The sequence below is a fragment of the Quercus robur genome, chromosome 3 (assembly GCF_932294415.1).
Source record: "Quercus robur chromosome 3, dhQueRobu3.1, whole genome shotgun sequence".
Classification (NCBI taxonomy): Eukaryota; Viridiplantae; Streptophyta; class Magnoliopsida; order Fagales; family Fagaceae; genus Quercus; species Quercus robur.
This window is the reverse complement of record NC_065536.1, coordinates 38,490,857-38,517,654: the sequence shown is the minus strand read 5'-3', so window position 1 is coordinate 38,517,654 and position 26,798 is coordinate 38,490,857. Positions and strand designations below refer to the sequence as shown.

The 26,798-nt window shown below is 38.6% G+C and overlaps 2 protein-coding genes across 4 annotated transcripts; one reads left to right on the top strand and one right to left on the bottom strand.

The window, feature by feature from the left end:
* Positions 1–4,140: 4,140 nt before the first annotated feature.
* LOC126719598 (uncharacterized) lies at positions 4,141–5,076 on the bottom strand. Its single transcript, XM_050422133.1, has one exon. The coding sequence runs from the start codon at positions 5,074–5,076 to the stop codon at positions 4,141–4,143; it is 936 nt and encodes a 311-aa protein (XP_050278090.1).
* A 965-nt stretch (positions 5,077–6,041) lies between these two features.
* On the top strand, positions 6,042–21,869 carry LOC126717968 (superoxide dismutase [Fe] 3, chloroplastic). 3 transcript variants are annotated; one of them, XM_050419979.1, is made up of 9 exons: positions 6,042–6,225; positions 6,402–6,536; positions 6,924–7,004; positions 8,364–8,555; positions 10,184–10,355; positions 20,985–21,058; positions 21,139–21,165; positions 21,307–21,330; positions 21,465–21,869. In XM_050419979.1, the coding sequence occupies exons 2-9, from the start codon at positions 6,438–6,440 to the stop codon at positions 21,498–21,500; spliced, it is 705 nt and encodes a 234-aa protein (XP_050275936.1). In that variant the 5' UTR covers positions 6,042–6,225; positions 6,402–6,437; the 3' UTR covers positions 21,501–21,869. The 3 variants fall into 3 exon arrangements, with proteins under 3 accessions (XP_050275936.1, XP_050275933.1, XP_050275934.1); XM_050419976.1 differs by having other exon boundaries at positions 6,043–6,225; positions 6,397–6,536; positions 21,407–21,869; XM_050419977.1 differs by having other exon boundaries at positions 6,044–6,225; positions 21,407–21,869.
* The last annotated feature ends 4,929 nt before the right edge of the window (positions 21,870–26,798 follow it).

The following is a 26,798-nucleotide window of genomic DNA, read 5'->3' as shown; positions in this document are numbered from 1 at the left end:
CCCACGCGAGGAGAATTCCAGCTTCAGCCGCCTTAGCTTCTGCCTCTAAAGCCCGCAAAGGAAATAACACTTTTTTACTCATTGCCCCCATGATCTGCCCCTTGTAATTTCTGATAACCACCCCAATTCCACACGTGCCTTGTTCCCTAAAAACAGCAGCGTCCACATTCACCTTATACCGGTCCTGCAAAGGAGGGGACCAACGTTTGTGATTAGGCATAGGCCTAGGCACCTGCCTTTAGATGGTAAAGCAGTTCGGACTTCCTCCCGATATCTCCTTGCCTCATCTGTGATGGATTTGCCTTGTTTGCTAACTCCCCCATGTCTAACATTATTCCAGTTGTTCCATAAGCACCAGGCCACAATAGCAAAGAGCTCCCAATCTTTGTCTCCCTGGGATTCCAGCAATAACCAAACCACATCTAAGAACTCCACAGTAGCATGTTCTGGGTTATCAATATTAAACCCCAGCCCCTTCCACGCTTCTTTCGCTATTATGCAGTTCCACAAACAGTGTCCAGAGGTTTCACTCTCACCACAAAAATCACAACAATCATCCTTCATAATCTTCCTATGTGCCAAGCACTTCTTAGTGGGAAGTATACCCCTACACGCTCTCCATAAGAAATGCTTTATTTTGATTGGACATTGGAGACCCCAAATGGTCTTCCAGATTGTTGACATCCTGGATTTGTCCGAGCACTCAGGATTTGCTTCGCCTTCTCTAGCTTCCATAATGCATTTAACCGCTGTCCTGTATGCACTCTTTACTGTAAAGCATCCATTTGGTGTCTCAGCCCACACTAAGGAATCTGCCAAGTTCATCGAACTAAGGGGGATGCTCAGAATTTCTTCCGCTTCATGAGGGAGAAAAGTTTGCTGGACTAGTGTAGTTCTCCATTCCCCTCTCTCATGGCTGATAAGAGATGCTACTCTTTCCCCCTGCATCGAACCAGTTCTTGTAGTCATTACCTTGCCTGATGCTGTTGAAGGCAGCCACCTTGCATCCCAAAGCTCAATGCTTCTTCCATCTCCCACTACCCACCTAGAACCCTCTTTGATGATATTTTTTGCCGCCATTATACTCCTCCATATATATGACGGCGTTTTCCCTAGTTGTGCTTCCATGAAGGATGAGTCCAAGAAATACTTGGCCTTTAGAACTCTATGGGCCAGAGAGTTGGGATTTTCATGAAGTCTCCATCCTTGCTTAGCGAGAAGTGCTAAATTAAACGCTTTTAAATCCCTGAAACCCATCCCGCCATCCACCTTTGGTTTGCATAAATTTTTCCAAGACACCCATGCCATCTTCTTTTCCCTTCCCCGTTGACCCCACCAAAAGCCCCCCATCATTGAGTTGAGTTCTAAACACAGTGAGTCCGGGAGCTTAAAAACATTCATGGTGTATGTTGGGGTAGCCTGTGCCACTGCTTTAATTAATACTTCCCTTCCTGCATTAGACAAAAGCTTCCCCTTCCATCCCGCTATCTTCCTCCCAACTTGATCTTTTATGTGATTGAAGGCTTTTTTCTTCGCCCTTCCAATTAGTGGGGGTAATCCCAAGTACTTTTCATGGTGTTGTATTATTTGAGCCCCAAAGATTCCTTTGGCAAACTCCTTCATTTCATCTGTCGTGTTCCGGCTAAAGAACAACGAAGTTTTGTCCCTGTTTATCTTTTGCCCCAATTCTTCCTCATACACTTCCAGCACCTTAGCCACTTGCTCACATTCATCCACTATAGCTCTACAGAAAATGATGCTATCATCCGCGAAGAATAGATGAGAAATTCTTGGAGCTTGTCTTGCAGCCACCACACCTCTGATCAGCCCCTCTCTTTCTTTCTTTTTGATCATTGCCGACAAACCTTCTCCACACAACAAGAACAAGTATGGGGAGATTGGATCCCCTTGCCGGAGGCCCCTGAAGGGGTGATCGATCCTTTTGGCTCGCCATTGATTAGAACCGAAAAGCTTACGGAGGTTACGCACATCATAATCAAAGATATCCACCTATCCCCAAATCCTATTTTCTTCATCATTGACTCGAGATATGCCCACTCAACCCTATCGTACGCCTTACTCATATCAAGTTTGATTGCCATTAACCCTTCCTTCCCCTTCCTTCTCTGATTGATGGAATGCATAGATTCAAAGGCTACAATTACATTGTCCGTTATCATTCTTCCCGGAGCAAACGCACTTTGGGCTTCATCTATAACCCCATGTAGGACTTTCTTCAACCTGTTCGCAAGGACTTTGGAGATGATTTTATAGATCACGTTGCATAGGCTGATTGGGCGAAATTCCGTTATCTTTTGGGGGTTTTTTGTTTTGGGAATTAGGCATATATATGTTTTGTTGATATCCTTCGGCATAACACCTGAGTTAAGGGCCTGCAGCACACAATTCGTAACAGAGGAGCCAACAATATCCCAGTATTTTTGATAAAAGATAGGGGACATATCATCCGGGCCCGGTGCCTTAGTAGGGTGCATTTGTTGAAGAGCATGCCAGACCTCCACTGCCTTAAATTCCTTTTGGAGCTCGTCATTCATATCAGGAGTCACTCTCTCATCCATTGCATCCAGACTTTCATCAAAGCTGGTCGGTTGATTGGAGCTGTAAATAGACTTAAAGTAGTCTAGGATTAGCTTCTCTGTTGTCTCCTGATCTTCATGCCAAACCCCCAAATCATCCATCAGACCCCTAATTCTATTTTTCTGTCTTCTTTGGCTAGTAGTAGCATGAAAGAACTTGGAATTTTTGTCACCATATTGCAACCATGAGACCCTTGACCTCTGTTTCCACATAACTTCTTCTCTGGTATGCAGCTCATTAATCTCCTTTTTTAGGGTCTGGATTTCCTCTGCCGTTTCATGGAGAAGGTTAAGAGACTCGAGCTGTTGAAGGCGGTTTTGTTTCAGCTTTATACCTTTGTAGACATTCCCGAAACTATTTTGATTCCACTGCTGGAGCAGTTTCTGGCATCTTTCTAGACGTTCTTGCACTGACAGAGCCGAATCCTCTTTGTAAGGGTCCCATGCTAATTCAACAATCTCCTTGCACTCTTCCACCCGAGTCCACATTTCTTCGAAAAAGAAACGTTTCTTTCCTCTCCGTTGGTGATTGTCCTTATTCAGAAACAGGGCAAGGAGGCAATGATCCGAAGTTGACATAGATACATGGTGAACTTTTGCTTCCGGAAACATTAGTGACGAAGCCTCATTTGCAACCATTCTATCTAACTGAATGAGAGTTCGTTGATCACCAAACCTACCGTTGCACCAAGTAAACCTCGGTCCCACAAAACCCAAATCGATTAGGCCGCATTTGCTCAACACTTCTCTGAAGGCATCCATTTGTGCCACATCCCTATCCTTCCAGCCCATCTTCTCATCAGGGTGCACAATCTCATTAAAATCACCACACACCAGCCATGGCATTTCGCATTGTATATTAAGAGTTTCAAGTAATTTCCAGGATGTGTACCTTTTACCAGTATCGGGGTGTCCGTAGAAGCCGGTTACTCTCCAAGGACCGCCACTTCCAGCACCATGAACAACCACATCAATGTGGGAATGAGAGCAACTTTTAAATCTAATGTCCATTCCTTCCTTCCATAGGAGAGCCAACCCGCCGCTTCTGCCGTCGCTAGGGACAATGATCCCCTGAGTGAAGCCCAATTTATTCTGAAAACCTTTCATCTTGTCTAAGTTTGCTTTTGTTTCAACTAAAAAACCAAAACAGGGTTTTTCTTTTTCACCTCACCGGTGAGCGTATGAACTGCCGGCGAAGTCCCCAAACCCCGACAGTTCCAAGTCAGTACATTCATTGAGCTGGGCGATGCTGCAACGCAGCCACCGCCACACTGCCAACCATTTGCTTTTCTTCATCCAGAGCATTCTCCAGGTGCTTCTTTCCTTTTGCTTTTTTTGTGCATTTCACGTTTTGGTCCAGCTCTGTTAGAGGTGATTCACCTTTTCTTTTTTGGCTTGCTGAAACACTTACTGCCGTTGGGCTGCCCTCCTTTGCTTGTCTAGCTAGGCGTTTCCAATGCCCACTTTTTGGGCCCAATATTTCTGAAGTCCAGCCTTTCTCCTGATCGTAAGTCATTGCTAACGGGCTTGACTCAATCTCGGCCTAACATTGGTTTTCTTTATCTGCACAGCCCGTCCTTTTTATTTCTTGTTTTTGTTTGCTTCCTTCTTCAGACTTTACATTAGCCACGTCATTCAGCACTTCCTCCCATTGCATCTTATCTTCCATATCTTTTGCATTAACCATGCCCGTCAGAGAATCCTTCCCACTTTTGGTTATCTTGCCTTCAACCTTTTCCTTTGGAGAGTCAACCTTGCCATTTTCATGAACCTTCTCCACCTTCTGAAAAGACACTCCTTTCTGACCTGCCTCTCCATGCTCAACTAGGCTGTTGTGTGTTCCATTCTTTTGCCCAAAAGCCTGTTCACTCACGTGCTGCCTGCCTACTACCGAGCTCTCCTTCAGTCGGGTTTTGACACGTGTTTGTGTTTCCGTCCCGGTTTTCTGGTGATCATCTCTTCTTTCCAGCATAGTTTCTTCACCCATCCTACCATAATCTCTCCCTAAGCTTCTTCCTGGCTCCCCTCTCAGCCACGCGCCATATTGCTTTCTTTCTTCATCACCATGATTTTCTTCATCCTTTCTTTCCGGACAATCTTTTTCCCCATGATCTAACCTTCCACACTGGTAGCAAAAGTTAGGTAAACGTTCATACTTGAAGAAAATCCATCTGCCTTCCCCTCCTTCAATTGAAACTTTCTTCCCCCTTATGAGCTGTGTTGTAGCATCAAAACGTATTCTAACTCTTAGGAATTTTCCCCACTGTACACCTTTCTCTGGGACGTCGACTTCTAGAACCTTTCCAATCTTCGCCCCAATCTCATATCCAGACTCTCTAGTCATGCATTTCAGGGGAAGATTGAAGATTTGAACCCAAAAGGGGGTCCATTTAAGCTTTATCTCCTTTGGAACCAGCTCTCCTTCAAACTCTTGCATCAGAATCAGTTGTTTCTCATAGCTCCACGGACACATCTCCATTACTTTTTTCTTATCCCTTCCATTCGCCAAACTCAACCAAAAATAGATCCTCTCCAATTTCGGATATTTGCATTCCTTTGCTTGGTTTCCATAACATTCTCATGTTCTTTTTTAGGGCCTCTAGAATAACAGTGCGTTGGGTAAGAATTTTCATAACCACACAGTTTCTCCCAATTTCCTTCGCAGCCCTTGTGCTGTTACTTCCTAGCTTAATATCTTCATCTTCTGCTTCTGTAACTGTTAACTTTTTCCACAGCTCCTCTAGTTCCTCCGCCATCAATACTTTCACAGCCCCCACTCACTTTCCACCAGAGAGGAGGGTACCAAGACTGGCCTCACCACAGGGGAGGTCACAACACTCCTGCAGTCAGAGCGCAGGACAGCACACTGCTTCTACACACCCGGGAGCATGAGAGCACTTTGTAGCTAATTTGATTTGATTGCCTCAAAGTTAGCATCGTAAATTTTGATTTATACATTTTAGTTCTATAACTTCCATTGGTTTGTAATGCCTTGACCTTCTATCCACTTTAGTTGGAACTTGGAAGGATTGTCATAAAATGTTCCAAGATGTCGTAATATTGATATTTTTAAATATTTAAAATGATATTGTTTTTAAGATACCTAACAACAAAATGAGAGGAAAATAGTTGGAAGAATGCGATTGAAAAAAAGTAACAAAATTATAGAATTGAAAAGAATAAATTAGAAGTTAAGATGACTAAATTGAATTTTGAATGATGTAATTTGTAATTTAGTTTTGATCTTATTGTTTTGTGTATGCATTTTTAATTCATATATCTTCAGCTTGTCGATGCGGTTTTTATGTCAATTAAATATTTTTTTAAGTGTAATTAAACTCTTTAATATGATTTGTAAGCATTTTATTACCAAAAAAAAAAAAAAAACATTTAAATGTGATTTGAAGGAAAAAAGAAAAAAGAAAAAGAAACGGGACAAAATGGCACAGAAACAGTCATTTGTGTTCCTGAGACCTGAGCTATGAGTGTGGTCCCCATTTTTATTCAGCTTTTTATCCTCTCCATCTTCTTACTCTTCATTGTAGTAAATAGTAGCGGGAAGGGGAAAGCCTACTTTGTAGAGTTCTGATAAACCACAGCTAGAGAACCCACCCTGCCCACAAACCAGGTTGTGGATTCTGTTCACTTTACTTTCTTCTTCTTCTTCTCTCTTTAAAATTTTCTTTTGGGATTAATTTTGTTTTGCTATCCTTGTCGTTTGACGTATACTATGTGTTTGAGGTAAAGCCTCAAAGAGATATTGTAACGAGCTGAACTGTAAATTATTATGGTTCTGTAGAGCAGACATGCTTTTTTAGTTGCAAGAGGAACAAAACACAAATGGGATCCTGTTGTTATAGCCCTTCCCCTTCAAGTTCCCATCTTTTAGTGACTGACTTCTTCTCTTGGGGTTTCAAGAGCTCCAAGCTTCCATTTTTGGTAAGTTCCCATGATGAAGTTGTTAATTACTAGCTTCATATAAACACATTTGGCAACAGAACAACCACTCCTCTATATCATTTGCCATTTAATTATGGCTGTTGGTGATAGAATTTGTAATTAATATTTATGGCTATATATATATATATAATATAATATTACTTGAACCCCAACATAATGAACTACGTTTAAAGTCTCCAGTACTAAGAACATTGTACTACATTTTTATTTTATTTTTTAAATTGAATAGTTATTTGCTTCCTTCATTGACTATGGTGTTTTCTGTTCCTGTATTATCCTTCATGGCTGGTGGCCTTATAGATATAATATCTTTCTTGTAAGTTGTAACCTATGTTTCCTAATTTTCTATCTACTCCTTGTAAGCAGCAAAAAAGAAGGTTTGATAGGTCCCAAAGAGCTTCAAAAATTTGTGGTTACCATGGATTGAGGACCCCTCCTTATAAGCTTGTAAGTGATTTTATTGGTTATATGCATACCAGTAGTCCATTTGCAGGCCCATAATGATAAGTTCAGCTAAGTCACTTCTACAATTTCCATAAAATGTGTGTCGGCACAATCAAGAGTCAAAATGTGTTAAGAACCTAGTTTTGCCTAACACATGTACTTGTGGATGTTATGTTAAGGTTGTAACTTGTATTAGCACTTGTGTGTAAGGTATTGGCCTTGCCTTGGCAGCCTTAATAATTGGAGCATGTGACTAAAGAATTAAATTAAGCATGTTTGTATCACTACTTAGTTACAAGCTGCTAGTAGTTGCTGCCTAGCTGGCAGATTAGTTTGGCAGTTAGTTACGGTTATTAGCCAAGTTTGTTAGCTAATATTGGCCTTTTCTGGTGTAATACACAACTAAGCCTTCCTATATAACGCTGATTGCTGCTTGTAATCATTCATTCAGAATCTGTTAAGCAAAGTTAGTCTCTCAAACCTCTCTTTTCTCTCTAATCTCTCTTCTTTCTCTAGGAGGCTTGGCTACCTCAAACTAGCTAGCCACCCAAATACCACATCCCCAGTTAGTTAGGCTCTTAGCAAAATGTTTTTGAACATATTGTAATAGTTTTTATGTGCTTTAGTGGAGTCTCATCAGCCGATTCCCCTTGAAAATATAATCTAACCTTTTCAACTTTTAAGTTCCTCGAATGCTTGGAAATGGTTCTCCAAATTTCTACTTGTAACAGTCGTTCTTAATGTAATTTATATACATCACAGGCTCGTTAGTAGAATAATTTCTTAGAAATTCTTTTAGTAAAGTGCAAGTGTGTAACCCCTTATTCTCTCTTTCTCTCAAAGGACTGGAATATGTTTAAAGATGGCATATCCTGGAAATGTTATGCTGAGTGTGTCTAGTATGTTTTATTTCATCAGAGACAAGGTTTTATGAGTATGGATATATATTGAGCGGACAATTTGAATGATACCCAAATTCTGACGTAGTTTATGATGTCCCTCACCTCTGGGGAACGTTCTTTCAAAAATTAATTCCATCAGATAAATATTAGTATGTCAGTATTAACCATTAAGTGTTTTGTTTATCCTTGTCCTTGTTATAAATGATAGAGAAGTTGTAGATGAAAAGTAAAACTATTTAAACATGTTGTAAATAGAATTTCATTCTGATAAGTGTGGGTGTGGGAGAATATGCCAATTTACATATCTAATAAATAAAAAAAATAATTTATCTATTCAAAAGTTGGATTTAATACCAAGTCATTGCAGTTTGTGGCTATTCCCTGGAGGTGTCTCTCCTTAATTAATGAATTTCATATTTTTTTTTTCCTGAACTTATCTGCACTGGTTTTCTATTCTTAGGATGCTTTAGAACCATATATGAGTCTGAAGACACTGGAGATGCATTGGGGAGGACATCATCGAAATTATGTAGAAGGGTTGAACAAGCAGTTGGAGAAGAATGACATACTATATGGCTTCACCATGGATGAGCTTGTCAAAGTAACATATAATAACGGAAACCCCTTACCAGAATTCAACAATGCTGCCCAGGTACTTTCTAGATTGTAGTTAATTGGTAACTGCCTGGACTTGAACATTATAAGTTGTTAGACTGATTTTTTTTTGGTTATAAGTAATGAGAAATTTTATTAGAATATCAAAAAAGTTTCACCCAAAGTATATAGGAGGTATACACTAGGGACAAGAACTATAAAAAAACACAAATTACAAGCATTCATCAAAGAAAAACCTGAAAAAAAAAAAAAAATAGAATGACTGCCTATTACGGACAACCAATCCAATAAGGTTTTGAAGAAGAACAGTTTAAGATCAGGAATTGTCCTTTCAGAATCCTCAAAACTCCAGTTATTTCTTTCCCGCCAAATGCACCACATCAAGCAATGAGGAACGACCATCCATGTAACACCGTTCTGGTGTAGCCCAAACTTCCCTTGCCAACAAGCTAAAAGGTCAACCACCGTCTTCGGCATAACCCAATGAATACCAAACAAAGAGAATACCATAGCCCACAATTCCATAGCAATAGGACAATGGATAAGGAGGTGATCTACTGATTCTCCATTGCTTTTACACATAAAACACCCATCTAAAATCTAAATTTCCTGCAGCCATAAATTATCAATTGTCAAAATCTTCCCCAAAGTTGCAAAAAAAAAAAAAAAAACTTTTGACGGAACACGTAATTTGGCATTTAGTAATCTTGATCAGTATCTTTGAGTCAAAATTTTTAGTTTGGTTCTTAAAAATTGAAGTTCTCTTTTTTGGAAGACAAATTAATTTTGAAAATTAACTTTTCGTGTTTAATAATTTTTTGGGGACATGTTCTTAAAATGAGAATATTAAGGTGGATAAGTGGAAATACAAAGTTAGGATTTGAAACGAAGAAATCCCCTTTGATATAGGGGTGACTCAATTGAGAGATTTGCATGAGATAGTTGTGAGATAGTTTAGTCATGTGCAAAGGAGAAAAATCAATGTGCTGATGACGAGTGATTTGATTCAAATCAAGGAATTAAAAGAGGTAGAAGAAGACCTAAAATAACATTGGTGGAACTAGTAAAAACAAGACATGTTAATTAAAAAGATGATAGATTGAATGATTTTGGATGGGATAGAGAGAAGAATGCATATGCCCAACCCCAATTATTCTTTTGAGGATCTATAGTTGACCCCAAATTTGGGACTAAGACTTGTTGTTTAATATTGTTTTGGGGCAAGTAGGCTCTATCTAGCATATGTTGAATAGGGTGACTTTTGTGAGAAATTAAATCTAAGTATGATATAACTATGGGAAATCTCCAATATATTTTCTATCTATTCTAACATTCTTGGTCAAAATTTTTAACATTTATCTTATTTTTTACTTTTAATTTTGCGTATATATATCTTGGGAATCAACCACTCCAATAAATTGGGGGTAAGGCACTAAGGTTATCTACCATAACCTCTCCTATACCCTGCAAAAGTGTTAGGTTTGTGCATTGGCTATGACCTTGCGTGTGTGTACACACACACACACATATATATATATATATGGGTATGAAAATTAAATTATAAGGTCAACTCTTGAAACCCCCCACCCCCAAAGAAAAAAAATAAGAAAATGAATGCAAGAAAATATAAAGGGAGAAAAGGCACTAATGAATCTTGATTTGCAGGTTTGGAATCATGACTTCTTTTGGGAAAGCATGCAACCTGGAGGAGGGGACATGCCCAAACTAGGTGTTCTTCAGCAGATTGAAAAGGATTTTGGTTCATTTACAAATTTCAGGGAGAAGTTTGTAGAAGCAGCGCTCACACTATTTGGCTCTGGCTGGGTTTGGCTTGTTTGTAAGTTCATTTAATTTTGACTTTTAACACTAAGATGAGCAATACTCTTTTGGCTTCACTGGACTGTTTAGTCATTTGCTAGAGGTTTGATTGGCTATTTAAGTTTCACTTATTTAAAGTCCTCCTGTACTACATATAAATATTTTATACTTTTATCAATTGGTAAGAAGTTACACATGCACCTAGTGGGTCTTAAACCCACAACCTTGCCATCCATCCCTTTTTATGGGAAGAGGAGTGCCAGTTGAGTATCTCATTGACAAATATTTTATACTTAATTAAATTCAAGATTTAGCATCTCATAGGAAATACTGCTTATTTTATTTATTATATATCCATTTTCTCTCTCTCTCTCTCTCTCTCTCTCTTTATAGATATATACATATATATTTTAAACATGGTAGACTAAGCTAAGAGTTTCATTTTATTATTTATTGCTTTGACCTGTCCAGGGAAATTGAGATTTTTAAGGAACCTCATCATATGTTATGTAATTTTTCCATATTTTTGAACATCTCTTTTTGACTCTATGGCCCCAATGGATTGCTTCATCTTCACTTTGCTGCTTGATTTCTTAGATTTTCTGAACTTTAGAAACTAGACTTTTTTTTTTTTTTTTTGTTGGGCGTTTCCCTTTTATGCTATACCTGTCAGAAACCATGTACTAAAATTTGTCACTTCTTGATAAGTGTTACCTCACTGAAATATAATTTGGGATATTCAGTTGATCATTTAAACATCTCTAGTGTATGGTGGATGGATGTGGTTGATGAAATCATGCTTGACCTGCTACAAACAAGGACATTCCTGTATTTAGGTTTCCTATGGTTCTTTATTCTTTTGTACTCTTCTGTTTAGTTCATATGTTCTATATACAAAAATACATAACTTGCCCTTATCTTGGGGACACACATGCGGGTACTAATACTTACACCAACTTTTGGATGCTAACATTCTCTGTGAAGATATTTGATGCGGGAGACACAAAAAGATTTTTATTTAGTATTATTTATGTTTGCAAGTCAATTGTATTTTTATGTTTTAGATCCTAGTAGTTTATTAGGCTATTAGTATTTTAATTTGAAAGTAAGGTTATTTTTGTAATAAGGCAATTAAGGTTTCCTAACCAATTAAAATTAGGGTTTAGCAATCCTTTATAAGCAACCTATTGTACTCCTCAAGGAGTTAGTTGATATTTTGATGAATGAAAAAAATGGTCATTTGGTCTCTTTTGGTCTGGTGCTGACTCCAGGTCTACCCTAGGTGTTGACTCCTAGGTCATATCCCTTTATTTTATTGTTGTTTTAGTTTTGTTCTAGTTGTCCTGTGTCAGTTTTGGTATCAGAGCAAACACTGATCTGTTTGAAGCATCATTGCAAGTCAATACAAAAGCCAAAAAAGAAAAGAAAAAGACATTCACCGTATTTTTCCACCACCAGAAATCCAGCCACCAAACCACCTTCAAAATCCCTTCACCACATCCCCATGGGTATTTGTTAATACCCACGGGGCCACACGTATCAAGCCACCAAAAGGTTACCCATCAACCCAAGCCCTTTGACCCAACAACCAACAAACCCCACAGCCAAACCTGGTCAAGTTCTTTCAAAAGGTTTCTTCACATGCCACCGCCCATTGGAAAGCCAACGCTGCCATGCCAATAAACGATTGAAGTGCCAACCTATTCCCCGGTCACTTTGAGTTCCTCCTCTGTCTCAGTGCAACACCGCTCCACCTTGCTGTCTCAGAGTACCGCGTCGCCAACCCACTCCACCAGAACATACTGCAAGAATTCGTTAATGTCGATCTCACCTTGTTGTCCCAAGGCCACTGCCCACAGCCATCACAAGACCATCGCTGTTGCAACAAATAGCCAGTCCATCGACCCCATATCAGAGGTAACCCGATGGTCCCATCTGAGTTCTTTCTTCCTAGCAGCACTAGCGTCTGGTTTCACTCTCAATACACACTTGTTTCAGCCCATAAAAGACATACCAACCCCACTTGCCACTTAAAAGCAAAAAAAAGTTGAAAGCCCAAGCTTCACCAGCCCAATTGCCAAAAAAAAAAAAAAAAAAAAACTATTAAACCCAGAAGCCAACCTGTGCGCTTCAACTTTGAGCAGAAAATTTAGTTTCAATCTCCGTGTTTCACTATTTTGTGCCTCATAGCTGAAAATGACTTCCTTTGATAGAAAGCTTGAGAAGCAGCTTAAAGATAGAGAATTTGAGAAGCGAATTAAGGAGTCTGGGAATAGACTCCTTATCCCTCCTTCATCCACTGATGATCTTCTCACTCTTCTCGATAAAGTTGAAAATTTGTTAGCATATGTGGGGCACGAACCTTCCAAATCAATGCGAGATGCACTTTTACCCTCAGTGAAGGCATTGATCACTAATAAACTTTTGAGACATGCTGAAATGGATGTGAAGGTTTCAGTTGTATCTTGCATTATTGAGATTATAAGGATAACAACACCAAATGCCCCATATTAGAATGAGCAAGTGAAAGAAATAATTTAGTTGACTGTGGCAACATTTGAAAATATGCCTCATGTGTCTACTTGCTCTTATAAGAAGGTGGTTTCAATTCTTGATACCATTGCAAAGGTCAAATTATGCTTGGTGATGTTGGATCTTGAGTGTGATGCATTGGTTGTTGAGATGTTCCAAAGTTTCTTAAAGATAATTAGGTCCAACTATCCACCTGCTATACTTCCAGCCATGGAAACAATTATGAATCTAGTCATAGATGAAAGTGAAGACATTTCCTTAAATCTTCTCAGTTTGCTTTTTGCTAGTGTAAGATGGGAAAATCAGAATGTTTCACCTACGTCGTGGAAATTGGGGGAGCAAATAATCACTGGGATTAATGCCCATCTAGAAAAGATAATGGCACCCATTCAAAAACAATGCAACAAGCTTGAGGGTGCACGTGATGTGAAAGTTGAAGTTGTTGAATGTGCTTCTGATCAACCCTCCATGGTGCTTGAAGATCTACATCTTGATGAAGTCAAAGAGGTTAAAACCACATTGTTTCCTATGGTTCATAATATGGTTCATAAAGTTCATAAGGTTCAAGATGAGATTATACTGATTCCACACATTGATTTTGTTATTCCAAATGAGTTTGATATGATGGAATTTAAGGTTTTTCTTTTCCCTGTGCTCCCTAAGGTGATTCTAGACTTGAAGCAAGTGATACTTGTCACCATCCTAAGCTTTCAATGCTTTAAAACTTGAGGTCGAGCTTTCTCCAACCAAAGGAGAATGATGCGGGAGACTCAAGTCAATTGTATTTTTATATTTTAGGTCATAGTAATTTATTAGGCTATTAGTATTTTAATTTGGAAGCGAGGTTATTTTTTGTAATAAGACAATTAGGGCTTCCTAGCCAAATAGAACTAGGGTTTAGCAATCCTTTATAAGCAACCTATTGTATTCCTTGAGGAGTTAGTTGATATTTTGATGAATGAAAAAAATGGTCGTTTGGTCTCTTTTGGTCTGGTGCTGACTCTAGGTCTACCCTAGGTGCTGACTTCAAGCCAGGCTTAAGTGCTGACTCCTAAGTCATATCCCTTTATTTTATTGTTATTTCACTTTTGTTCTGGTTGTCCTGCATCAATTTCTCACTATGTTCAAACACATGATAGCTACAAGTGGCAAATGGACAAGGTATTTGGAGGGAAACATCTATTATTAGGGAAAAAAGGGGGAAAAATAGGGACTAGAAATTTAGTAACCTTTATCTTATGATAACAGACTACATTTCGATATAACATGCAATAAATATGCATTTGATTTTGGGCTAAAGAAGATAGAGAGATGTGATTATACATGATAATCATTTAAGATAAATGTTAAGTTTAGCCCATGAGGGGATAAATGTCAAGGTTTCCTTATTGGTTATGGAATTTAACATTGACATTTCCTATAAATAGAGTGGCTGTGTACTTTTGTTTGTGAGAGAGAGAGAGAGAGATTTAAAGACAAAGTTGTGTTTTTTTTTTTTTTTTTGAGAAAAAGATAAATGAAATTTTATTAAAAATATTAAGGCAAATCCGATTGGAATACAACATCCAACTCATAGGGTAGTTCTTCCACCCAAACATCAGTGTTTGTAGATAAAATTGCTCTTCTAGCTAAATTGTGAGCTAACTTATTCCCATCCCTATGAACATGCTAAAACGAACAGTTGCCTCAGATTTCGCCCAAGACTCTTAGCTTCTTCAATAATGTGACCAAACAAAGTTTTACATTGACCCGAGCACTAAAGAGCCTATATTACATGGAGGCAATCACCTTCAAAAATCACATTAAAAAGGCTTAGCTCCCCTGCCAACACCATAGCCCGTCTTGCTGCTAGCGCTTCAACTATGTCCACCGAATGGATTGAATTCACTCGTTGACTCAAAGTCACAATCACGCAGCCCAAATGATCCCTAACCACCACCCCTATCCTAACACTGTTTGTCCCATCGAAGAGAGAAGCATCAAAATTTGCCTTGAAGCAGACTTCAGGCAGAGGTGACCAACGCACTGGAGGTCAACAAGTAGGTCCCTGTGGCTCCCTCTGATGGACATCCCAAAATTCCTGAACCAACTCCTTAGCTCTATCCCTTATATCATGTAGCGACCAAGAGGGCTAGTGCACCCTGACTCTATTCTGCCTCTGTCACAGCCCCCAAGCCACTGTAGCAAACAAAGCACACCTATAGGCTGAACCTTCACTGAACAAAGCCTCCAAAATCTCCACGAAGAACTTGCACTTCTTTTGAGCCAAGAAGTCAAAACCCGGATCAGACAACCATACTGAGCGAGATTGATTGCACAACCACAAGCAATGCATAATAGACTCCACGTGATCTCCACAATCATCACAAGTATCATCCACAGGGATATGTCATGCCTTCAGATTCATTTTGGTAGGGAGAGAGTTCTTAGCAGCTCACCATAGAAAGTGTTGTGTTTTATTTGGAACTCGAAGCTTCCAAATTTTCTTCCAAACATCCTGTGACTGAACTGAAGAGGAAGAGCTTGGCAAGGTGAGTTTTTCCACTTCAATGAGCATCCGATAAGTACTCCGAACACTATATTCGCCGTCCGAAGTTAAAGGCCAAATCAAGATGTCCTCATCCCACCCTTCACTAACAGGAATCCTTCCCACCAGTTCAGCTTCCCAAGGTAGAAAACACCCCTCCAATTTCCCCGGATCCCAAATCCTAGTGTTAGGATAAGAATAAATCACAAACCCGAGTCACCAGAGAACCCGCTCTAGGAGAAACAATCTTGCTGCAAGCCGGATCGGGCAGCCATTAGTGTTTCCAAACATCAATTAATTCCCCATTCCCCACCCTCCAAATTGCTCCTTTGTTGATAACATTTTGCGCCTGCAAAATAGTCCTCCACGCATAAGAGCACTTTGGATGTATAGGAGCCTCGAGAATACTACCATTCGGGAAATACTTAGCACTAATAACTTTGTACAGTAAAGTTTCTTTGTGATGGAGAATACGCCAAACCTATTTTGCAAGCATAGCATTATTAAACTTAAATCCCGAAAGCCCATACCTCCAATAGATTTAGAAGAACAGAGAGAACTCCATTTAATCCAATGAATTTTCTTCGAGTCACCATTCCTCCACCAAAATTTTCGAATCATAGCTTCAATATCCTTGCACAAGCCAACTGGTAACTTGAAAACACTCATTGAGTAAACTCTGGGATAGATTGGACCACAGCCTTAATCATGACCTCCTTTCCAACTTGGGATAGGAGCTTTTCCTTCCAACCTTGTATTCTTGCCCATTTTCGCTCTTTGATTTGAGTGAAGCAAGCCATCTTATTTCTGCCAACAAAAGAAGGAAGCCCCAAATATTTCTCCAAATGTTGAATTAATGGAACATTTAAGGCTACCTTGATATCCTCCTGTGTCTGCTCATCTGTATTCTTGCTAAAGAAAAGGGTTGTTTTCTCCTTATTTATCATCTACCCCGAAGCATCTTCATAATAAGCAAGTAACTCCTGAATTCTATTACACTCTTCCAAGGTAGATCTACACAAGATTAAACAATCTTTTGCAAAAAATAGGTGGGTTAGTTTGGGCCCATTTCTACAGATTGAAAACCCTTGGATAGCTCCTCCTACAGCAGCATTGCGCAAAAGAGCGTTTAATCTTTCTGCACAAAAAAGGAATAAATAAGGAGACAAATGATCCCCTTGTCGAAGCCCTCTAGAGGGAGTAATCATACCCTTAGGCTTACCATTCACCAAAATAGAATACGACACCGTGGTGATGCACTCCATTATTAAAGCCACCCATGATTCTTGAAAACCCAATTTAAGGAGAATCCGTTCAAGAAAAACCCACTCCACCCTATTATAAGCTTTGCTCGTAGACAACTTCATAGCCATGAAACCCTTCTTTCTTGTGCAATTAGTCTTCATATGGTGCAAAGACTCAAAAGCTAATAAAATGTTATCAGTATCCAATCTATCAGCAATAAAAGCACTTTGAGTTTCCGAAATGATAGAATCAAGTAGGGGCTTGAGACGATTAGCAATCACCTTACTAATAATTTTGTAAATTACATTGCAGAGGCTAATAGGTCTAAAATCAGAAACCTTCTCCGGATTGTTAACTTTAGGGATCAAAGTAATAAAGGTATGATTGATAGATTTTAGAATGGAACCCGAATTTAAGCAAGAAAGCACAGCTTGAGTAATATCCATACCTACATTAGTCCAGTAGGTCTAAAAAAATAAAGGAGGCATTCCATCCGGTCCTGGGGCTTTGAGTGGAGCCATCTCCCTAATTGCTTCACCTACCTCCTCACTAGTATAAGGTTTGTCAAGTTTAACCCTCATCTCTACAGTAACCACGGTTTGAACACCATCCAAAATGCAATCCAAATCATGTGGGTTGGAAGAAGTGAAAAGATTGGAATAGAACTCAGTTAGTAAGGCTGAAAAAACCTCTTCATCCTCCTGCCACACCCCTTGCTCATCATGCAAACCCTTTATGAAATTCTTTCTCTTCCTCCCAGTTGTTGAACCATGGAAGAACCTAGTATTCTGATTGCCACTCTTTAACCACTGAATGCAGGAACGTTGCTGCCACATTTCTTCTTCCTTGTCCAGTAAAATATTCAATTCCTTCTTCATCTGAGTTACCTCTTCATAATTACCAGACCTGGCCGAAACCTCCTCTGCCCTCCAAAGCCGATCCTTTAATTGCTTTATAGATTTCTGCACATTACAAAAATGATCACGGCTCCAATCTTTCAAACCCTTCATGCACTTTTTTAGTTTCTGAGAAGCAACAAACATAGGTGTACCATCAAGAGCACAATCCCATGCTTTAGTAATAGTCTCTCTACATCTAGGATCTGAAATCCACATTGCCTCAAAATGAAAAGGTTTTCGACGCCATTTTTGATGCTCACCATCCACATTTAGAGCCAAAAGAATTGGCCGATGATCCAATGTAAAACAATTCAAGTGCTTCACTCTACCCGTAGGAAATTTTGCTAACCATTCATAATTAGCAACACCCCTATCCAAACGCTCCCATATCATCTCCCCCCTTCTATGGCCATGCCAAGTATAATCCGGGCCTGAATAACCTAAATCAGTAAAACCACATTGGTCCAACACATCATGAAAATTTTGCATCAAATTATGAGCCCTAGGAGCCCCACCCCTCTTATCCTACACCTCAAGCAATTCATTGAAATCTCCAAAATAGCACTACGGAAGCTTTGGTTTTGAGTTTAGCATTCTTAACATATTTCATCCCTCACTTCTTCGACTAGAATTAGGCTCACCATAAAACCCAGTCAGTCACCATGCATCTTCCAACCCACCATGGACAATAGAATCAATATGGTAATTTGAAAAGCTATCCACCTACATATTAACACCGGTTTTCCAAAGAAGTGCCAAACCCCCTCCCCTACCATCAGAAGGTACCGTAAAACAACCATCAAAGAAAATCTTATCTCGAACCCACACCATACGTTCCTTATCTGACCATGTTTTTGAAAAAAACACAATCATAGGACTTTGAGCTTGTACAATATTGACAAGCTCTTGAATTGCATGGCGCCTCCCAAGCCCCCTGCAGTTCCATGCTAAGAGTTTCATGGCTGTCGGCAGGGCTAATCATCAGCCTCCACCGTTAAATCATATGAGCATGCAGCCCGTTTCTTACGACGACCATTATCCTCCTTTGTATCCTCTTCACATTCTTGTCTCATTCGTTTAGCCATATCTGGTTCCAAAGGGTCATAAGACAAGCCCGGCCTCCTAGCTATCCTTGTGAATCGTGGCATTTTGGGAGCAGTACTACCTGGCATGGACTGAGAAAACAAGTTCTTCAGAAAATACACTGGCCCCACAGCTCAAGACCCAACCCCACATTGTTGAACAACCAACTCACCCTTTGTATCTTCCGCCATGTTGTCATCATACCATGTCAACTCACCATCAATCTCGTCGAATTGATCTTGGAAGTTATGGAAAGAAGCAGACACAAGTTGGTTTACATTCAGACAAGCTGTTGTGCACAGTTCAGCCGGGCCCTTTTCCTCCTCAGTTCGGGCTTCTGGGGTTAATTCCTGCACTACCTGATCACCCATAGCAGATTGGAATCGTTGCTCATCTTCTCCCTCACTACCTGTTTCAGTTTGCGGCTTAAACCGTCTCCTGTCACCATTGCTTCTAGGACTTGGATTACACGCAGGTTCCTCACTGGCCTCCTCCTCATAACCCGCGACACGGATATTCGTTTTCTTTGCAAGATTTGGGGTAGCAGCACGTAACCATGATCCAAATTGTTGATCGCCTTCCCTTGGGGTTCCTTTCCTTCTCTGCCATAGTGAACATTCCCAATCCTTGTGAGTTAGACGACCACACCAATAGCATAAGTTAGGCAAACGCTTGTTCTTAAAACTAACCCAACTCTCCTCTCTATTGCTCAACCCGATCTTCCTACCTCTGCTCAGTGGTTTTGTAATATCTAAACTCATCCTTACCCGCACAAAGTTACTCCCCTCGTACTCATCGCTGCTCTCCTCACTGTGAACCACCTCGCCTGCCGCTGAGAAGATTTCTTTTGCGACTCTCATATTCAAACTGCCCAGGGGAAGGTCGTGAACTTGTAGCCAAAAACATGCTCTGTCAAAAACCAAGCTCTTCACCTCTGTATGTCACCGGACCCGCTTCAGCGCTACCAGGTTTTTATCGAAGGACCATGGCTCACCGGCCAAAACCTTATCAACATCAGAGTCCTTTGTAAAGATGAACAAAACTCGGTGGTCACCCATATCCCGAACCTCAAAACCCTTCTTTGTGTGCCAAAGCAACTTGAAGGTTCTTGCAATTGCTTCCATACTTAACACTCGGCCCGTGAAAAACCTCACCACTAGCAAGTATTTTCCGTCTAGACCACTGTTGGCCACCATGTATTTTCTCCCCTTTGACTTAGACAATGAGAAGGATTCCCACATGGCAAACAAGATGGTACTAGCCTTACACGATAGGAATCACGCTTTCTGTACCAACGTTGCGAACTAAAAAAACTAAAGCCTCACTTAGAGAGCAGGCACTTCATCTACTGGCATCTAGGGTTTCGCATGCCCTAGGCCAGAGAAACTAGAGATAGGTCCTTTTAAACATTTGGAACTCCCACTGGATTTAGGTCAATTTATGTTTGTGTGGTTTGTGAGTGTGATTGTTATGATAGAATTTTTTTTTTTTGGTATTGCTTGCTAATATAGGAATAGAGTTTGTTGAACCACGTTAAATTGTGTTTTGCAGACTTTTTCTTCTACTATTTTATGGTTTTTTTTTTTTTGAATTGGTGCTAGAAGTAGAACTATTGGTTTGGGTCCTTTGGGATCTTGGAAATGATGAGGCCAAAATTCGCGGTGGAGTCCTTTGATTGGAAAAATAATGTCTTTGGAAAACATTGTCAAAGATAATCTAGAACTTCTAGGATTGATTGAGGCATTCTGTAAAAAGTTGAAAATAATGGCTATTATATCTGATGCTGAATAAGAGAGTTAGATGAAAGCAATGAGTATTGTCATTTTAGTCTTGCCGTAGAGGTAAAGGACAATATCTTGAATGAGACATCTTCCCAAGAATTATGGAAAAAGTTAAAGAAGACGTGTGTGTAAGTCACGCGTCTGTTGTATTTAAAGAAAGAGATGTATTAGCTGCACATGAAGGAATTTATTTTAATACTTATAATAGATTGACTACTTTTTTATTGATTGTGGAGGTCAAGGTTGATGAGTTGGAAAAGAATCTGTTGCCTTTAACCTTGCTGCCTCCTTTTATGATACTTTTAGATCGTCTTCAATTGTTTTGCATATTTTTCCCAACAATCAATGTTTAATATTTTTTGCATGTTTGCCTATATTTTATCCTATTTCAAAAATCACAGATAATTTAGCAGTAGACATCACAGATTGGCACCTGTGCTTAGTGCGGCAAGTGCACAAAAAATAGAAATATAATATTGATTCCAAGAGTTTGTTCTTACTAGCTAAGGAATTCATTTTATGATTTATTTTGTTTTGATGATCCCCTAAAATAATACTAATCTTGTTTTATGTTTATTTAGTGAAGAAAGAAGAGAAACGGCTTGCAGTAATTAAAACATCAAATGGCATTTGCCCACTAGTATGGGATGACATAGTGAGTAAATGTCTTTTTTCCAATATCAGCTTACTCGATGTTTATCTTTCCAATTGCATTGATCATCTCTTCTTTTGCAGCCAATCATCAGTTTAGATATGTGGGAGGTATGTCAATGATTTCTCTCTCTCTCTCTCTCTCTCTCTCTCTCTCTCTCTCTCTGTGAGGGGAAGATCTACACTTACCTCCCCGCCCCAAAAATCTTAAACTTGAAGGTGCTGATACTACCTCTGCTTGCTTTTTTGCAGCATGCTTATTATCTGGATTACAAGGTAAGCTTCATTGCCTTGACTTTTCTTCAGGACCATGAGATCTTTACTTAATGATCTGTGGGCTTTTTCTGAACAGAACGACAAAGGGAAGTATGTGAATGTGTTTATGAACCACCTCGTTTCTTGGAATGCAGCAATGGCGCGCATGGCCCGTGCTGAGGCTTTTGTGAATTTAGGCGAACCCAAAATTCCCATTGCTTGAGATGTTTTTAGACCAAGAATCTGCAGCTGAATGGTGTTATTATGATTCACACGCTATTTTGAGTTAAGAGGTTAGGAGTTCCCGGTGATCAAATTAGTTAGGGATTATGTTATCTGCATGATATACTTTGTAATACCGTTAACAGTGGTTGCCCAGATGATACCCTATACGATGCCCCAAGTGACTGCAATGCAACAGATGCAGAGTTGGAAAATAATTGCATGTTAGGGTAGTTGGTAACCAACTATACAATGGTAGTTGGTGTTTCGTTATGTACTGATTTTCTTTTGTGTACCCAAAAAGAGAAGGGAAAATACCGAGGTGCAATTTTTTTTTTTTTTTTTTTTTTTCCTGCTTTGCACAGGTAATTTCTTCTTTTTTATTTTTTTTTATTCTTTTGAGAGGAAGGTAATTTCTACTTAATTATGCTTTTTTTTTTTTTTTTTTTTGGCTTAAAAAATAGGTAAGGTTGTAAGCATGTAAGGGATGATAGCCAATTGGGGAGACCTTATCTGGACATGATCATTTTTGCCCTTTTCCAAGAACAAATACTATCTTGTTTGTTTTGAGGTAAAATATTTTCAGGTGTTTGGTGTGATATGTAAAATTTTCAAGCGAACCACCAAAATTGGTGGCTCAGCCACTGATGTCGCTTGTGCTGACCATCAAAACAATGCCTTCAGCCATCACCAATTCGGTTATTAGCGATATTGTTTTGGAGATTTGGTTGCCGGAGCCAATGTTACAATTGCCCGTTTCAGCGATCTAGTCATTGGAGTGATGACTACTGCTGAAATGATGTCTCTAGAATAGCATTTTTGGTGGTTGGGCCTCCAACATCGATTGCCGAAACTGTGGCTCTGCCCACTGGACCAGAGACCTAGCCACTAGATGGGGGGAAGGGAAGCTACTGTGTGCCTTTATAAAATGTTTTACCAAATTTGTAAAGGTAAAATGTTTACTTCTTCGCGGGCATGACTACAACCTAAGCTTGGACCACCGTCGCAATCCGCATCAGTCCACACCAGGAGTCGATTTGTGGATCGGCTGTCTTCGTTCCACATCTGACTAGGGCGCACCGCTAACCCTTATCCACTTCCCACCTAATAATTTCAAGTACTCTTTTAACTTTCTTTTCAAAGTCCTTTAAATCTTTCCCTCGTAGTTCTTATTTGCCAAAAAAAAAAAAAAAAACTATTAATTAATTAAATGTCCAATTGATCACTGCGTTTGTATTGTAAATATCTAGATACAAATAATCTAGTCAATAATCCAGCCAAAATAATAGGAATTAGACCTAAGATAATTCCAAATAGAAAAACTTCAATCATTTCAATTTGTTTGAAAGAGGAAAATGAGAGGTAATATCTATTCTTAACTATTGATTAATATTGTCCATGAATCTCAATGACCAAAAATTGGAAATTGACATTACAAAACTTAAGAAACTATAGAATATATGGAATAACACAGAAAGATAGGTTGGAATTTGGTATGGATTGAGCAATATTAATTGCAATCTATTCCATTTCGTTTCTTTATCCCATTCCAAACAAGCTAGTAATGAAAATGAAGGTGAAATATAGATTCCATCCCTATTTTGTGAAAGTAATTACAAATACAGGTTAATAAGAAGAATGTTTAAAACTAGAGTCAGCTAAACCTATAAGTCATTGAGGCAATGCCTAGGGTCCCCACTATCTTGCTTCCTCATTTGGTGAAAAAAAAAAAAAAAAAACATTAAGGCTCCGCTCAAAAGATTTTAAGGCCCCACCCAAATTATTTAAGGCCCATAAATTGAAAACTGAGAGGAAATATAGCTCTTTCTAATCGTATAAGGCCCCATCTCCCAAAGTAAAAAAAAGTTGAAATGATAGGTTTGATCAAACTGTTTTCCTAATCAAATCCTAGTATCCTACAAATCAAACACTTGTACATTAAAAAAACTCATGTTTATTTCTAGAAATCTATAAAGAGATAGAAAGGGAGAGAGACACTGATGATCTCAATAAACAAGAAACAAAAGGTAGAAAAAAGAAAGAAGGAAAAAACACTCTCTCTATCTTGATTCTAAAAAAAAAAACATTTACTTTCTTAGATGGCTAACAGGGTTTTTTTTTTTTTTTTTTTTTTGGTCTTTAGACACTTTACTCTTTTGATTGTCTTTACTCTTTTCTAGAAGACTATGGAACCCATTTGAAGCACGTAAGTTCTAGAACCTAAACATATAGAGATCAAGTTTAGTTCTTAGTGGATGCTAGATAGTGGGCCAGTCTCCTGTTTTTGTTTTATTGCTTTTCTATCATTCAACCCACATCACATGCTAATTCAATTTTAAAAAATTTTATCTTGCTTATTTATATTAATAATAGTCAAATAAAAAATTGTATTGATAATAAAATTAAAAATAATTTACTATGTGTTAATATTATTTTGCTGACTTATGCAATATTTTATTTTTTATTTTTTTATTTGGGCAAGTTTAGATTGTAAATTTTTTTTTTGAGAAGAGTATAAAGTGATCATTTTATTTGGTAAATTTGCAATTGTGCTTTTGATAAATTAGCTATTATTGATACTGTAATTTGTTTAGCCTTGGTAAGCATGCCAAAATGCTAGTTTAAGCTTTAAAAAGTGAAAATCGAGAAAATGGGAATTGCATGAAAAAATCCTATTTACCTTGATCAAGCATCAAAACAAACCATCCAAGATTTCAAAATCCCAAAGATGCCATTTTTGGCAAAGTTTGACCAACTTTGATCAAACCTAACCAAGAGTGGTCAAAATGTTGACTTTTGATCCAAGTGTCCGATTGAGGTAAATTTTAAACCATCTTAAAGATTATGAAATTTCCTTTGAAAAGATAGTTTACGGGCCAAAATCGGAGCTAAAAAGGATGAGATATTAAGAAAATATCAAAATCCTAATTAAATGTACTATTATGTTCAGATTAAAAGAGTTGTATTTGGGATGTTTTTGTACATAAAAAATGTACCGATTCAGCCACAAATGGTGCAATCCGCCTAAACCAGATTGAAGTATGATGAGTCATATACTTTCCATAAAAAGAGCTCGACGATATTTGCCCTGGATTGGGCGAAATGAATTTTCCAAAAATAGTGCTATTTAGTTTCCTACACTGCATCACTTCAGACATCTTTTCCACCATTTTCCCACCTCCTAAACTCTTAGGTAAACTTGGTAAGCCTTGTAATAGAAATGGGTAGCTTTTTTCATAATTGCACCATCCTCTCTTTGTAAATACACCATTCTATATATATTGAAATGCTCTCTTTTTTATGTTGTCTATCTATTCTTTTTGTTCTTTACATATTGTTCTATATCTCTCTACTTGTGTATGTTTATTGTTTATGCTCTTTATTCCTTAAAGCTTTCTCTACACTCGTAAAAAAATTGTTTTCTACCCTTTCTATTTTTTGTCATCTCTCTTTAAATCCCTTGGATTTAAAAGAAGAGAAAACAACGCAACATATTTGATAAATCCTCATCTTCCTAACTAGAAGGTTTGTGAAGGATTTTTTCCTTGTGTGTGACCAACCTTAGTGAGAAGATGGTGATTTGCCATAGATGGGTTACTCTTAAATGGGTTATAAACCTTGTTCCTAAGCATAATATGAGCATGTTTCCAGGAAAATTGTAGAGGCCTCCATAACTCCCATTTCCTAACATGGAAAAGAACTTATAAGGTTGGATGTGACAAGATTAGAGCTTATTCATAAGAAATTTCTTAAAAAAAGAATTTCAAATCAACCTATTTACATTATTGTCCTATTGTAGATATCATATCTTGTCTGCCCTCGATTTTCATGCCGGACCCCTCCCTAAAATTCCAAAAATATCAAATTTTCACCGAGGAATAGTGGGAATATCTAGATTGATATGCTACAACCCGTTTGGGTATCAGAGCACTCAAAGTGCCATTTTAGGTCAAAATGATCAAAATACCCTTGGTCAACCCAAGGTTGATCGAGGGTCAAATTGGTCAAAACCACCTCAAGACAACATTTTTCATGTTTTTACATTAAACCCGAGGTTATCGAAGATTTTTGTCAACTATGACCAACTTTAATCCAAGGTTGCCTCCTAAGAGCGACTTGAAAACCTAATTTTGATCTGGTCTTCAAAATGGTTTGGAAATAATGTCATTGTGAAGATTATTTAATTTCCTTTCCAACGACTATTCATGAGTCGAAATCGGAGTTAAAATAGTTGAGATATCTTAAAAACCGTGTTAGGTGTGTCAGCTTACTTCCTAAGGCCATATCTTTTGATCCTACCATTAGTTTTTCAATTTCTTTAGTGTTCTGGAAACTATATATCCATACCTTTCTAGTTAGCTCAATCGGAGTCAAGGAAGGCCTACAAATATGCGATCAAAGTCAGGAAAGAAAAAGACAAAATTGCTGACGTCAGCATACCCAACCTGGCACACCCCAAAGGGCCGCCGAGCCTCGAGAACAATGCCAAGTGGTATAAACACCCCCAGACACCCTAGATTTAAAAAATAAAATGATTTTTTGGGTATTTTGGAGCATTTTCTAGGCAGTTTCTCTCTCTCTCTCTCTCTCTCTCTCTCTCTCTCTCTCTCTCTCTCTCTCTCTCTCTCCAAAACACACACAAAAACCTTGAATTTCTCATTTGTCCCATCAATCAAGAGGTAGTGTTTTTACTCTCATGTTCCTCTCCATGGTCTTTGTACCTTGGATTTGAGATTTAGGGGTGTAGATGTAGCTTTTTAGCTACTATCTACACCCATTTAATTTTTATAGTTGTTTATTGCTTTCTTTTATTTTCCTAACATGTTTCTTGCTTTATCTTGTTTCCTAGCATGTTTTATTGCTTTCTAGCATGTCTACTTGATTTCTTAACATATTTTACTGCTTTGATGTTGTTGGCCTAGCCTTCTTGGGCTCATCTATGTCTAAGTTCCATGTTTGTGCTTAGATCTGCATGTTTGGAAGCTATGCCTAGTGCTTTTTTAGCTTTTGTTTATCTTGTTTTTGCCTATTTCTTGCATTTGGCTTTTGGGTAGGGTGTAGATCTAGATCTAGTGTTCTAGGCGTCCATACACCCAAGTCTCAATAAAGGGTTTGGATTCATTCCTATTTGCATGTTTATGCTCTGTTTGGTCTTTTTACATGCGCAGTGTGTGTTCCTTTTGTCAGATCTATTTTTGTGATGCCATGCTTGGGTGTTTCATGCTTAGATCCATGCTTTATCCTTTAGATCCATGCTTATATGCTTA

Coding starts and splice junctions, on each gene's coding strand:
- LOC126717968 (XM_050419976.1), top strand. CDS start 6,438: ATGGGATCCTGTTGTTATAGCCCTTCCCCTTCAAGTTCCCATCTTTTA. Junction 10,356..20,984: donor TGGCTGGGTTTGGCTTGTTT/GTAAGTTCATTT, acceptor ATGTTTATTTAG/TGAAGAAAGAAGAGAAACGG. Junction 21,331..21,406: donor CTTATTATCTGGATTACAAG/GTAAGCTTCATT, acceptor TTTTCTGAACAG/AACGACAAAGGGAAGTATGT.
- LOC126719598 (XM_050422133.1), bottom strand. CDS start 5,076: ATGGAGATGTGTCCGTGGAGCTATGAGAAACAACTGATTCTGATGCAA.